Source organism: Poecilia formosa, unplaced genomic scaffold (assembly GCF_000485575.1).
Source record: "Poecilia formosa unplaced genomic scaffold, Poecilia_formosa-5.1.2 Scaffold253, whole genome shotgun sequence".
NCBI classification, from domain to species: Eukaryota; Metazoa; Chordata; class Actinopteri; order Cyprinodontiformes; family Poeciliidae; genus Poecilia; species Poecilia formosa.
In genome coordinates, this window is record NW_006800192.1 from 368,878 (window position 1) to 382,539 (window position 13,662).

The window sequence follows — 13,662 nt, forward strand, 5'->3', positions numbered from 1 at the left end:
TTTTTAATCCTCCACATACTCAACATTTTAACAAATCTTGATTGTTTGGCTTTCAATGCTCTGAGGATACAGTCTCAATGCACAATGACATCCGTCTAATATAGGCTACACAGCTATTACTGATTATAACGTCACAGAATCTCACTTTGCAAAATGTGTCACAACCTTTTAAGCTGGGTGTGTCATTATTCCCAGGATCTCAGTGATTCCTACCTCAAGTAAAATAAAAGCATTAATCTAGCGAGCTGGTAGCTAAAACCACTGCTCTAACATGTTCCAACCTCCGGTGCTTTTTTATTTTTTTTTTATGCTTTACTTAATATATTTGTTAGCTTTATAGATTCTGTTCTCCAATAATCTCCCACGCTGCAAATAAACGTGGGTCTTTCTAAATGTCAAATTGTTCGTTGTCACGCCGTCTGTAAAACCGACAGTATCTTCCTCATGCCGGCTTTTACACTTTAGGATTCAAATTCAGTGACAGCTGTGTTGACGTTGGACTTTATCGGTCTGCTTGTGACTCGCAAACAGAAAATCTGTTCTCTGTCTTCTCAAAGACGGGAGAAACCCGGGGCTTACTGCCTGCATCTGTGGTGGCTTTTTGAACTTGGTGTTTACCATTTACTAAGACACGCCCTGAGGCCCTACAGACATAGTAGTTTCACTGTAAAGTCAAAATCTGTTTGCTTAGGGTCAAGTTGACGTCTGTATAATGCTGCGACTGTAAACGCTCGTGTAATTAAAAGGCTGGCAGGAGGTTGAAAGGTGCGTTTTTGACTAGATCGACCTCTTGAGTTTCTTGCCCTTCAGTGGTCAGGATGCTTGCCACGCTGGTGTGGCTCTCGAAAGGCTGAACCTTGAATGCCATTGAAGAAATAATCTTGTTAGTTTGGGGTAATTACCTGTTCTCGCCCGATGTTTAAGTTGTAAAATGTTAAAAATACTCCTCAATTTCCACAGTGAAACGTACTCTTCCAGGCTTTTATGAGTGGTTATTTATTTCAGCCTGAGACGTCAGAAAAACAGATCAGTTTCCAATGTTCCCAACATGGACAAAAGTGTCAATTTCATCCAATTTTCTCTTTACCACAATTCTCACAGTATAGCCCTTTATTTTTGTCATTTTGTTGCTGTTAAGGCCTTTTTTTTTTTTGTACTGCTGTCTGACTGTGCTGCTCTCCACTGGGTCTACTCAGCTGTGCTCTCACAAAGCCTCGCTGGAATAAAAGAGCGCTGCCACTGGAAAGAAAGCCGAGGTTGTTGTGCGGACCACCTTTTGTGTCCTTTTTTGTCCAAGCTCTTCTTTAAGAGACAAGCAGCCATCTGCCTGCGGACAAAAAGGGGGACCAGGCCTCGTCTCCCTCCCCGCACCCTTCCTCCCTCTTCTCAAGGCTGAAATATCTCAGAGCTGCCCATTCCTCATCTGCCTCCACAGGCATAACTTTGGAGAGGAATTGCCTGGTGTGGCATGTTTAAGAATGTCAACTACAGAGACGAATTTCCTCACCTGTCCCGTCGCTCTTGTGGCTGCGGGTCAGTTTGCGTCTGCCAGTCAAACAAAAAGAGCTAACTGGTGCGCAAAAGTCTTTCATTCGTTTACTTTTGTTTAATCCTCAGAAAGCCCGCTGAGGAAACGTCTTCGTTTTCAGTGCTTTCGTGGTTTTTATTTTAAACACGTTGTTAATACAGATCACAAAAAAAAAACAAGTATGGCAGCTAAATATCATGACAATGACGTCATGTTTTTTTAAGAACCCGTAAAGTATCTCATGATTAAGAACAGGTATTTAGTTTTTGTTTTCATAAATATGTGGGTTTGTTTTCTAGAATAACTTTAAGCACATTACTAAGAATACTTTCTTCATAAAGAAACATAAGACCCGAGATTTAAATCCTTCAACAAGCTTCTCACAGTAATTTGCTGGAATTTTATTCATCTCTACAGAACTGGTTTCACTAAGCCGTGCTTGAACACACCTTTTCACCTCTGCCTACAAATTTTCCATGAGATGGAGATCACGGCTTTGCGACGGCTACTCCAAAACTCAGACTCTGTTGTCCTTCAGACCCTTTTATTTTTTTTACCAATTATAAGTATTTCAGTGTCATTGCCCATTTTGAAGACCCATTTGTGCCCCATTTTTAACTTTCTGTCTCATGTCTTGACATGTTGCTTCAGGTTTCCACTGAATCGTCTTTGATCACAGTTTCATCGGTTTTAAAAAGTCCCCCACTGCAGCCAAAACACCCTCACAACATGATGCTGCTGCGCCTGTACTGTACAGTAAGCATGAGGCACAATTCTGCTACTTTGCTTTATAGTAAAGGCACATTCACTGTAATGTTTCATTATTTTGCACCAAACCAGCTTCATCTCAGTTCGTCAGAAATTGCAATTTTCTTTTTTGTGCTGACAGTTTATCTTTAATATTTCAATATTATTGTTTAAACTTATGATTGTGGAACCTTGAAGCATCTGTACTTTGTAATGGGGAGTGAACCAGAATTGTCGAGGTTCACAATAATATTTTGATTTTCACATTATCAAAAATACATTACACTTAGAAACCGCGTTTGATGTGCGTTTCTGAGACACCCACTGTTTTGCCTTCATGTCACGTAAACACTATCTATGGGTTTTAATGGATACTTTTTCATCGATCCAGGTGTCCAAATACTTAGAAAAACGATCTGGTATTTCCTGTAATTTGTGAACCATGAATCTTTACTAGCGTAGGTGAAGCAAGTGGACAATGGTGGAAAATGCTTAAAGTAACGTATGTAAAGAGTGCAGCAAAGTATTTTTAAAGTTTAAACTCTGTTTTTTAAAACTAGGTGGGTGGGTTGAAAGCCAGATGGTATTTGGGTAAAAAATGGAGTAAAAATAATTGTGTTTTTTTTAACTGAAAGTGATTCAAATATTTTGGACTAAGAAGACAGTTGGGAGATTGGGTGATGGTTATTATTAATACTGGACTGACTAATGCATCTTTTGGTAATTTAAGACAAAATTGTGAAATTAAAAACATGATCAATTAGTCTCTGTGCTTAATCCATCAGTTTCTATTTCATTATGGTTGTTTTCAAATGTTTTGCATTAAAATCCCTCTAAACTTCAGATGGATCAAACTGAGCTTCTAGTCACCATTTTATTACAAGACCTTTCCATAGATGAAGGCATTACATAGCTGACATATTAAACTGTGTTCACATCCTACGTTAGCGATTTGCATGGCAAGCATCTCTAAACTAAATGTCTCCATGGGTTTTTCCACAGAATGTAGATTCATATCTCAACTGTGACATTTCCAAATGACTGCCAACTTTCTCAAATCCAAGTGTGACAGAAGTTGAAAGCTCAAACGGATAAGACAGCCACTTTGCTGTGTATTCTTCACTTTTTCATTAATCTATCTCTCTCTGCCTCTCTCTCTCTCTCTCTTTCTGCCTACATGTCTTGACAAGTCAGAAATTACGGTTTCCTTTTAAATAGCTTCTTGTGTCTCAGTGCTCAGCTTAAATACCTCGCTGACACTTGAGTCATCTTCACTCAGTATCAGCACACACAATGAGGAGTGTTGTTATTGCAACCTAGTAATTCTTACTTATCCTGTGTTCACTAAAAAGCTTCCACCAAAAAAATTCCTTTGTGCATTTTTATTTTAATTAGGGAAAACCTCCCTTAGAGGACGTGTATTTGTGGTGCTTTCTGTGTGTGTTTCGAATTTACATAGACAACAGCAGCAACCCCCTCCCCCCGCACTGGAGAGAAAAAAAAAAACAAAACTCCATGCCTGGAGACGTGCAAATAATCTTCCAATTGGGCTTTTCCTCAGATTTGGGTACTACTGGATTATTCCTTGTGCAAGGATTATGGCTGTAATCCCTTTTCCAATCTGAGTTAATTGTATGGAAGTGTAGACTGTGTCAGGCTGCAGACCATGACAGGCAGGAGCAATCTGCAGTCAGTCTGTGAGATCCTGTCTGGACGGCAGCGTGGGGAATTCCACCAGCAGACGGACATAGCTGGAGGTCAAGATCTGTTTTTGTTACAAGGACCCGGCTTTGAAAAACTGGTGTCTGTCTTCGAGCAACCAAAGTGACCCATTTAGAAGCGACCCCGTGCTGACTGAGAACCCCATGCGGATGGAGTCCTAACTCCAGCGAAGTGAGGTGGCGTGTGGCCGGAAGGGGAAAGAGCTCTGTCCTAAAAAGCGGGGGGGTGAGGGGCGGAGGTTGGGTCTGAACTGTTGATCCTTCTTTAGAGAACTGTTGAGCTGTGCGAAGCGATCCCGACAGCACCTCACTCTCGACATCTCTTATCCATCCCGGCGGACGCTGTTCCCTCTCCTTTCTCTCTCCCCTTTCTGGGCGTGTGAATGAGAGCCATTGTCTGAGGCACGCTCCTGCCCTTAGGCCGCCCACTTCCAATCCTGTTCCTCCTGCTCGTCTTGCTCTCCGCTGCCACTGGGCTCAGACCAGATGCAGAGTCAGCTCCGGTGCTAACCGTCATCAGTAGCTCTTCCTGTTCAGAGCAGAGTGGGGTGTACTTTGTATCCGTGTGCTGGGCTGTCGCCAGCAGCATCTGCTGCACAGCACTCACACACACACCCCCACCCCCTCTTCCAGAGCTCCCCTAAGAAGACTTGGACAGTCTCCTGGACCCAGTGCAGTCAAGCATGGAGGCTGAAGCAAGCAGAGGGGGCTTAGAAGGGGAGCTGATTGCTCGCATGGCTAAAAGACAGGAGAGGAAGCGTCAAGAGCTGCTGGCGTTGGCTCTGGGAGTCAAGATTGGGTGCAAGGGAAATCTGCTGTGGAAGCCTATTAAACTGCTGGCCTCCTGTCCACAGATCTCCTCACCTGTGGTGCGACGGAGTGCCTTGAAAGACACGCCTGAGAAGCTGAGCTCCTATGAAAAGATTCACAACTTCAAGGTAAGCAGCAATTTTTGTGAGAGGAAACAAAATGACTTTTTTTTTATTTTTTATCTGCTTCATAATAGTTATTTATAATTTTAAATTCTAATAGTTAACTTTTTTTTTACTATATAAATAACAAAGACTTTTCAACATTTAAAAATTTTGGTGAAGAAATCCTGTGGATACGTAGGACATACGACTTTTTAAAACCTGTTAAAATAGGTTTTCGTTATTAAGCTGTTTTTATGTTTAATGTGAATATATCTGGTACAATTCAACTGACAATCGTGGAAGAAATTGTGTAATAATGTTGTTTTTACATGTGTATTCAGTGTCTTTATCATCGGTTTATAAGCATGCCACATCTTAACCTTGATAATGTCGGTTCATTTTACCTTGCAAAAGTCCTCAAATTGTCAAATTGCGAGGACATTTCTTTGTGCACAGACGCTTTGAAGTGACCCAGTATTATAGATTCAGTACACTACTCTGGCCATGGCTTTTCCAAAACATCACTTTTCCTCTGATGATGTCATCCTGTAGCTGATTTGAATGTATGGTGATGTCAACAAGTCTCGATGCTGATTTGGATGTATGATCAGACCAACAGCGGTGCTGAAAAAAATAGCTTTCAACAAACATAAGAAGGTTTGGAGTCAAAACTCACTGGTGTTTTGACCCAGCAGTTCACTAAAAACAAAGTCCTTTTGAAGAAGTATCCCTCATCCAGCATCATGCTGCCACCACCATGTTTATCAGTGGGTATGGTGTTTGTAGTCTCTCTGCAAAAAAAACGACTCCAGCTAAAGAAAGCGTAATCGTTCATAACGCTAATGATTAAGGGTTTTGAAACTCTTTCTGAGACAGATGAAGTTTATTTCAGCTCCATCAAATTTTACTGATAGTAGCAAGTTTGAAATCAAGAAGACTTGATGGCAAACGTTTTATATTTCAACAAACTTTTAGTTTAAAGGAACAAAGTTATCTTACCCTGTTTATTTTACTTTTTATATTATTTGTTGGATATATGTCACATTAAATATGAACGTTAGAAATTATTTATCCTGGTCTTGGTTTTTTTTTTTTTTTTATCTTATACCGGTTTGTGTACACGTCTGGGATCCGCTGTGTATGTTTTTGCTGGATGTTTTTGCTGGATTTTTGCCTGTCCTGTCACAGACTCCAGAATGTATCTGCAGCCATTTTCATGAGAACCCAACCAGCTGACACTCATATGCACAGAGGGGAACTAATGGATGCACTACACTACAACCCATTAACAGCAGAAAACTTTGATTAATGTTGATTTAAAAGCTTTTAGAGGCGTTTTTGGTTCATAGTTCCGATTTGCTGACAACATATGGAGAGTGTTGAAGTGCTGCACGTTTCTTTTTTTTTTTCTGTCAAGACAATAACAGGATACTTTGCCTTTGGTGCTTTAACATTTTAGGCATTACTTTCTTTGGTTTCACTTACTGGCAGTTTATAATGACTGCCACCTTTTTGTTCACTTCTCCTTTGAAGCGATCTTCCACCCACCTGCCACATGCTTTTTGCACCTCTGCACTCCTTAGGTCACCGATACCTATTCAATGTGCGTGTGTAGGTGTGTGTATGTGCATGTGGGGCTGCCTGTGGCTCCTTTCATGATCTTATCTGTGATCTAAGTGTGCAGGGAGGGTGTACATCTGTTATTTTGACTTTCGGGCCTGCCCCTGCGCTTGCCTACATGTATCCAATTGCCCAGCAGCAGATGCCAGACGCATTGTAATAAATCCTTTAATCTGCCCCGTGTACACACACACACACACACATGCTCCCAGTCAGTGAGGGGTTCCATCCGGTGTGGTTTTGGGTTGACAGTCTACCATGTCAGAGAGGAAGGCCCCCAGTTTAAACTGGTCACTGAGTAACATAATGAAATTTCTGACCACAGGTACACACCTTCCGTGGGCCACACTGGTGCGAGTACTGTGCCAACTTCATGTGGGGCCTCATTGCCCAGGGTGTCCGTTGCTCAGGTAAATATATTCTGCAGCATTCAAGCTGCGTAACGTTGAGACACGTGAATGTGGGATTACTGATTGCTTTATCTGTAGGTAACACTGGCCTCTCTTGGATGTGTCATTTATAATTTTTAATAGCTTTTCGTAGCCTTTTTTGCATTGTTTCTTTTATGTAATCAGCACTTTCAAGTGAGACATAAAAGTGCTGATTCCTGATGCACCTGTCTGAACAAAACTGATTCTTTTGGGGCAATTCAACATTCTCTTTTAGGACTATAATGGGAATATCATTGAACATTTAAAATATATTTTTTCTAGCTGTCCAGAGATAAGTGGTCTTTACTTACTTACTGCTCAGTAGAGAAGAAACTGGTAAAACAGTTTTACTGAGACAAAATTATTAGTTCACATTTACAAACTGTCTTTAGATAAAACAACAACCTCAGCGCGTCTTCTGTAGACATTATAGAGCCTTACATTAACGTTTTGATATTATTGCTAAGATTTCCACATTCTGCCTGTTGGACATACAGGAAGTCAAAAGAACAAAACAGATCAACTCTGTACTCCATATTGCACTCATTTTCTGTTTTGTCTTCCTCCCTGTTTCAGCCTGATTGTTTGTTAGATGAGTTTAAAAAGTAGTTTTCATTTTGAGCACTTCTTACATTTCTATGCTTTATCTGACTTTATTTTAAACACATCACTGATAAAGATTAGTAACTTTGAGCATTTTCCTTCAGCAGCGACTTCAGCACTGAAGAGAGTTGCTCTTATTAGTTCTGCTACTCGTGATATTTGCTCTTATTTAGACTTGGTCATTATTTCTCTGACTCTAGCCCTCTCTTTAACTTACTCACTAGAAAAAGAAAGCAAATTATTGTTAGACATTGTTGCCCATTATAATAAAGATCACTGAGTAACTCAGTCTTGAAAGAACCAGTATTAGTAGCATTTAAACAACACGGTAAAAAGCAACAAAAAGAGATTCAGTGAACATTTAGTGGTATTTAAAGTGTTCATCTAAATCAACAAAGAAAACTGACATGTGCAAGGATAGAAATGGTGACCGTGAACCAGATTTAATACTTTTTACGATAATATTTTGTTTTTTACACAGCATAGCTACTCCTGTGCAACTTTTCCATTTCAGCATCTTTTTTTTTTTAATGATGCATAACTTGTTTTTGATTTCTCTGTTGAAATTCTGAATTTATAATGTTTATGTTCTTTCTGCCATATTAAATTGTGATATTTTCCACAAACTGAACTGTATGTATGATTTGTCAGGAAGCTTGAAAACTAAAAAAAAAAAAGAAAAAAAAAGAAAATGCCTTATCATGATATTCAGCCTCAAACTTGTATCTCTTCATAAAGCATAGTGTGTTCTGATGCCACTGATACACAGAAATCACAGAATATATGTGTACTAGGTCACTTTTGCTACATTGTTGCCCTGTGATTTCCATGAAGATAACGAGGAAACTGTTTTTGACGCATCTGTTAAAGGTTTAAAAAGCTACTAAGGCTTTCAATTTCTCAACTAGCAAAAAAAAAAAAATAAAAAAAATGCAGGTTTCTCATCTTATTTTAAATATAGTGGCAGAACCAAGTGATTGTTTTATATTGGAGATAATGGATTGTCAGAGGTCATGGGATTTCTTCATTGCCAGGACACTATTTTTAAACTACACTGGTGGCCTTGGTTGCCCTCTACCCAACAGATCGTTTGTTGTTGCAATACTTTCCACGCTGATAAGCCTGAAGCAAACACGAGCATCATCAGACACCTCATGTGTGGTGGGAAACTGGAGAAACTTCTTTCTTCTCTCTCACACTCTGACCAGCCTTTATTTTTTGCTTCTTTTCTCCTCCCTCGGTCTTTCTGCGGTTAGAAATCCAGCAGGGACCCATCTGAGACTTCTTGTGACGAGCGATTTTAGGCGAACACCCATCTTTTACCTTCTGTAACTCGAGCAGCCGTGGCTCTCTCGCTCTCAGCTGTCTAAAAGGCTCAATGTGACTAAAACTACAACAAGAACACCCCCGCCATGCTGTTATATCCGCTATTATCTACCTTTGGCGCAGCATACTGGGACAGCTTAGCTGCAGCTGCGATGTCTGACAGCGCAGTTTATCACTGGCTCTGGGAAAGCTTTTCAAACTGCTGTCTTTAAGCTCAGTGCAAAGATTGTGCTATCTGCTAGAGGCTTATCTCTGTCTCTCTCCCTCTCTCCCTCCTTCTCTTTGCGTTTCTCTCATTTTTTTTTTCTCTCCTCTGCTAGATTGTGGCCTGAATGTACACAAACAGTGCTCCAAACTGGTTCCCAGTGACTGCCAGCCGGACCTGCGCAGGATTAAGAAAGTGTACAGCTGTGATCTCACCACCCTTGTCAAAGCTCACAACACCACAAGACCCATGGTGGTGGATATGTGCATTCGAGAGATCGAACTCAGAGGTATGTGCCAAGACAACTCTTAAAAACCCTATGAGCCGTGATCCAGAACTTATTTGACCACCATTTAAAAATGCTGCTATTTATCCTCTTCATAAAGATTTACCTTATATTAAGGTAAATCTTTATTTACCTTAATAAATAAAGATTTATTAAGGTAAATAAAGATTTACCTTAATCTTTAAGGTAAAGATTAAGGTAAAGATGTGTACCTCGCTTTTGACCGAGGTACACATGCTAAAAGATGTACACTTTTAGCATGTGTACATCTCTTTCTTAACTGTCCTTTAATAGCTGAACTTCTAAAATCTAGAGGCTCTCCGGAGTCTCTAGAAGTGACTCTAAGATATTAAAATGTTGACCAGATGTTTCTGTTTCAGCTCTTGGCACATATTTTCTTCTTTTTTCCAAAAGTACTTGTCAAATCAAACTTCAGACTACCTTATTTTTTACTCAGTTTGTTCTTTGAGCCTTTTTTAAAATTTTCTCATATCATTGAGATGATATTAAACTGCCAACAATAAATGCTGACTGTAAATAAATTTGGTACATCTCAGAATATGTTTGCTTCTCATGTAACATTGAGAAGTAATCATGTTGCACATCTAATTTAAAATAATTTTGGTCATTTCTAAGGATGAAGTTTTATTCTTGGATGTAAATATTCCCTTTTTTGTGCTTTCCTCACACCGTATTTTGAGATTAAGTCATATCTCCTATGGCTGCTGTCATTAAAGATGAATTGTCCAGGTGCTGCTATGGCACAGCTGTAAGCACTTTTTTGCAGTGGATCCATGTACAATAAAGAATATAGTAGGAGGTTTTGCAGTGGGATGCTTCAGACATTTCTGATCATCTTTGGCCTTACGTCACCACCAGGTTTATAAGATTAACTGAATAAGTGCTAAAAACTAAAGGTATTAACGTTTTTGCAGTTGTAATCACCTTCACTCTATGCTAGGGATCTCTTTCATTCATGTTTTTCCAAGAAGTGAACTTGAAAACAAGGGTCTGTTTAGTCTCCCATTTTGTTAGAAATCCAAATTGTACATATTTTATCTTTCTGTCTACTCTGTTATTTTGTCGATTATTTTTTTCTCCAAAAAGCACTAAAAAAATTTAAATGTACTTACTTGAAATAAAAATAAACCCCAATGATCCTTGTGTTGCAACGATATTTTCTGACACTGAGATCCATCTATAAATCGTCTCTTGCAGGTATGAAATCTGAGGGTCTGTACAGAGTGTCTGGTTTCTCGGAGCACATTGAGGACGTTCGACTCGCTTTTGACCGAGGTTTGTTGCTCGTGAATGTCTTTGCCTCGGGAACTCTGTAATATTTTATGTCTCGGGGTTTTCACTTTAAAATAAGAGGCGTGTTCAGCGGCAGTTCTGCACAAAGTAACGCTTTCTGGTATTGTGCGGTTTAAACAAGAACATTCAGTTTTCGTTTGTCCCAAATTCAGCCTTTGAACCCCCTGCATGCACTGTTTGCTTCTTGACAACAGATGGTGAGAAGGCGGATATCAGTGCCAGTGCCTATGCAGACATCAACATAATTGCTGGTGCTTTGAAGCTCTACTTGAGAGACCTTCCCATTCCAGTCATTACATTTGACTTGTACTCCAAATTTATTCAAGCTGCAAGTAAGAGATCCTCTCCGTGGTATTTCCATGCCGTTACTGTGCCGGTGTTGCCTGACGGCGCTTTGATATACTTATCGTTTGGCTCCTGCAGAACTTCCAAATGCCGAATCCAGACTGGAGGCGATACATGAAGGATTGCTGCAGCTTCCCCCGGCGCACTACGAAACCTTACGTTACCTGATGGCTCACCTCAAAAGGTTAGCTCGTGTATTAAAACAGTTACATCTGTAATCACTGCAACACCACAATTTGCCTGAAAGACATTTCCCGCTGTAAGCTTAACTTGTATACACACATTTTATTTACATACATCTTGCTTTTGCATTGCATGCTGTTTGTCAAAATTATGCTTGTTCACATTTAGAGGTTAGCGATGGTATGTGCAGTTGAGCTCAAAAAGGTCCTAAAAGGTTACTTTTTTGTGAACAAAGAAATTGCTGTCTGATTGGAAACGCCACATCATCGATCCCCCATGAGATAATATAATAAGAATACAATTTTATTTAAAAAAAATATATATTTTATTTTTATTACAATTTTAACAAATGATTGCCATGCCATTGCCATACAGCCATACCTTTCTGAATGTAACATCATCCTGATGTTTAGCTCCCTTCACAGATTATCGACCACAATACACTTGCTTTGCTGTTCCACTTGAAATAGTTCATATTTCTGTTGGCTCACTATTTATTCCCCACATTAGCTGTGTGCTTTGGGTCACCGTCACGCTAAAACAGAGCCTGTTTTAGCGAAGCCTGAGCTGTGAGCAATCCACAATGCACAGCTGCTTTTTAGCCAAAGGTTTCCTCATACCAGCTGCAGAGAGCTGCTGTGTTTACTTGCTGAGCTGCTAAAAAAAGAAAAAGAAAAAATCAATCCTGTTCCCAATTAATCTGGTTAAGTAGGATGCTTTAGAGCAGCACAAACACTTTCGAATTAGGTATAGAATTTAAAATATTCTCACTGACTCTCTATTTGCAATGGGTTCAAATAATTTTGGAGGTAAAAGATATGGCCTTTTTGCTGCTTTATGCATGGTAATTTGTCTATGGTTCATTGAAAAATATGTATTAAAAAAACATGTTACTCAAATTGAAAGTCTACTTGTATGGTAATGGTATTGGAAATGCTGAAAAGACGCCAGTCTGAGAATCAACCCCGAAATGAAACCTTTCAACACTAAAATCTCTCTGTCGTTTTGATGCATCTTCCAGGGTAACAACATTCGAAAAGTACAACCTAATGAACGCAGAGAACCTGGGGATTGTCTTCGGCCCGACTCTCATGCAGCCTCCGGAGCAGAACGCTTTGACAACCCTGAACGACATGAGGCAGCAGAAACTGGTGGTGCAGCTCATGATTGAACATGAAGATGTCTTATTTTGAGGAACTGGAGGCGATGAACAATTATTTATTCTGTCAAAGAGGAAAGTCAAGCCAACTGTATTTAAGTGATACTCTGAAATGTTTGCGAACAAACCGCATATGAAACACTTTGTATTTTTATTTTTTTTAATTTTATTTGCATGATGGATTTAGTTGATTTTGTTATTCCTGTAAGTTTGGGGTTTGCAAACTCAGCTAAGAGCACCATTTTTTTTTTTTTTACGAGGCAACATAGTTATGTATTTTCAATTTTTTTTTTTTTTTTTACGTTATTTGTTCCCTCTGTTTATAACTTAAAGGCTGTTGCTACCTGGTGTAGATCAGTCAGGATGAAAGCACCATGTGATATACAGCACCCTCCACACTTATTGCCCGGAACTCCTTTTAAAGACGTCTTAAAATAAACGAATCTCTCTATTAAGACTTAACTATTCTTCCCAGAACCACCAGAACCACATTTATTGGCTCCCCTGATTTCTACATTCTTCACAACAGCTCTTCCTCTTCCTTAAGAGTCGGTTTCTTTCTCTGTCTCACTGTGACGAGACTTGGATCCACATCCAGCCTTTTATGTCTCGGTTTCAGAAATGATTGGGTGACATTTATTTTATAGTAACAGTTTGGGGTAGTAAAATGGATGGCAGACTAGGCTGAGTAAGTCTACTCAAATTAAAGGTAGGATTTTTCAAAGCAAAGTTATTTTGAGGCTCATTAACATCTTTACCAAGGGTGGAGGTGAAGGGTACAGAGGATGCTGTAGGACTAGTGTGGGTCCAAATTGAAGGAGGCCTGGTGCTGTTTAATCTGAACCTTGCAGGTCAGCCAAATTTACGCTCACTTGCATTTTTGTGGGAACACTGGAATGATACGATGTAGATAGTCAGACTTAACTCGTGTACTTAAAGACAAAAACAAAACAAAACAAAAAAACAAGACATTCATAAAGCACTTTTTTTTTTTTTGCATCAAGTGTAAAGATTTATTTTGTAAAGATGTTTGTGCTCCATAGTTTATATATACAAGTTCTTGGAAATGCTTGTTGATGTACCTGCAGAAGGGTGAAAACAGAAATGACAAATCAGAAGAAGGCAGACGGTTTCAGGATCCATCATTTGTGCGGATTGGATGACATTGTGTCTCTTTGAAGGGTGCGACATGTGTGCCAAACTCCTATGTGCACATTTTGGTTGGTAGTGATGCAACGTTTGAGTGTGCAGACTATTACTGGGGATTTCTTCGAGTAAAG

At 39.6% G+C, this 13,662-nt stretch overlaps 1 protein-coding gene across 1 annotated transcript; it reads left to right on the top strand.

Annotated features, from left to right (window-relative positions):
• The first annotated feature begins 4,255 nt into the window (after positions 1 to 4,255).
• LOC103150416 (beta-chimaerin-like) lies at positions 4,256 to 13,306 on the top strand. The gene is made up of 7 exons (XM_016680678.1): positions 4,256 to 4,934; positions 6,856 to 6,940; positions 9,211 to 9,384; positions 10,600 to 10,677; positions 10,890 to 11,027; positions 11,119 to 11,224; positions 12,245 to 13,306. The coding sequence occupies exons 1-7, from the start codon at positions 4,680 to 4,682 to the stop codon at positions 12,414 to 12,416; spliced, it is 1,008 nt and encodes a 335-aa protein (XP_016536164.1). The 5' UTR covers positions 4,256 to 4,679; the 3' UTR covers positions 12,417 to 13,306.
• Positions 13,307 to 13,662: the final 356 nt, after the last annotated feature.

Excerpts from the sequence above, each read along its gene's own strand:
- LOC103150416 (XM_016680678.1), top strand. The coding sequence starts at position 4,680 with ATGGAGGCTGAAGCAAGCAGAGGGGGCTTAGAAGGGGAGCTGATTGCT. Across the intron at positions 4,935-6,855 it reads AAAAGATTCACAACTTCAAG|GTACACACCTTCCGTGGGCC; the intron begins GTAAGCAGCAAT and ends TTCTGACCACAG. Across the intron at positions 11,225-12,244 it reads CTGATGGCTCACCTCAAAAG|GGTAACAACATTCGAAAAGT; the intron begins GTTAGCTCGTGT and ends TGCATCTTCCAG.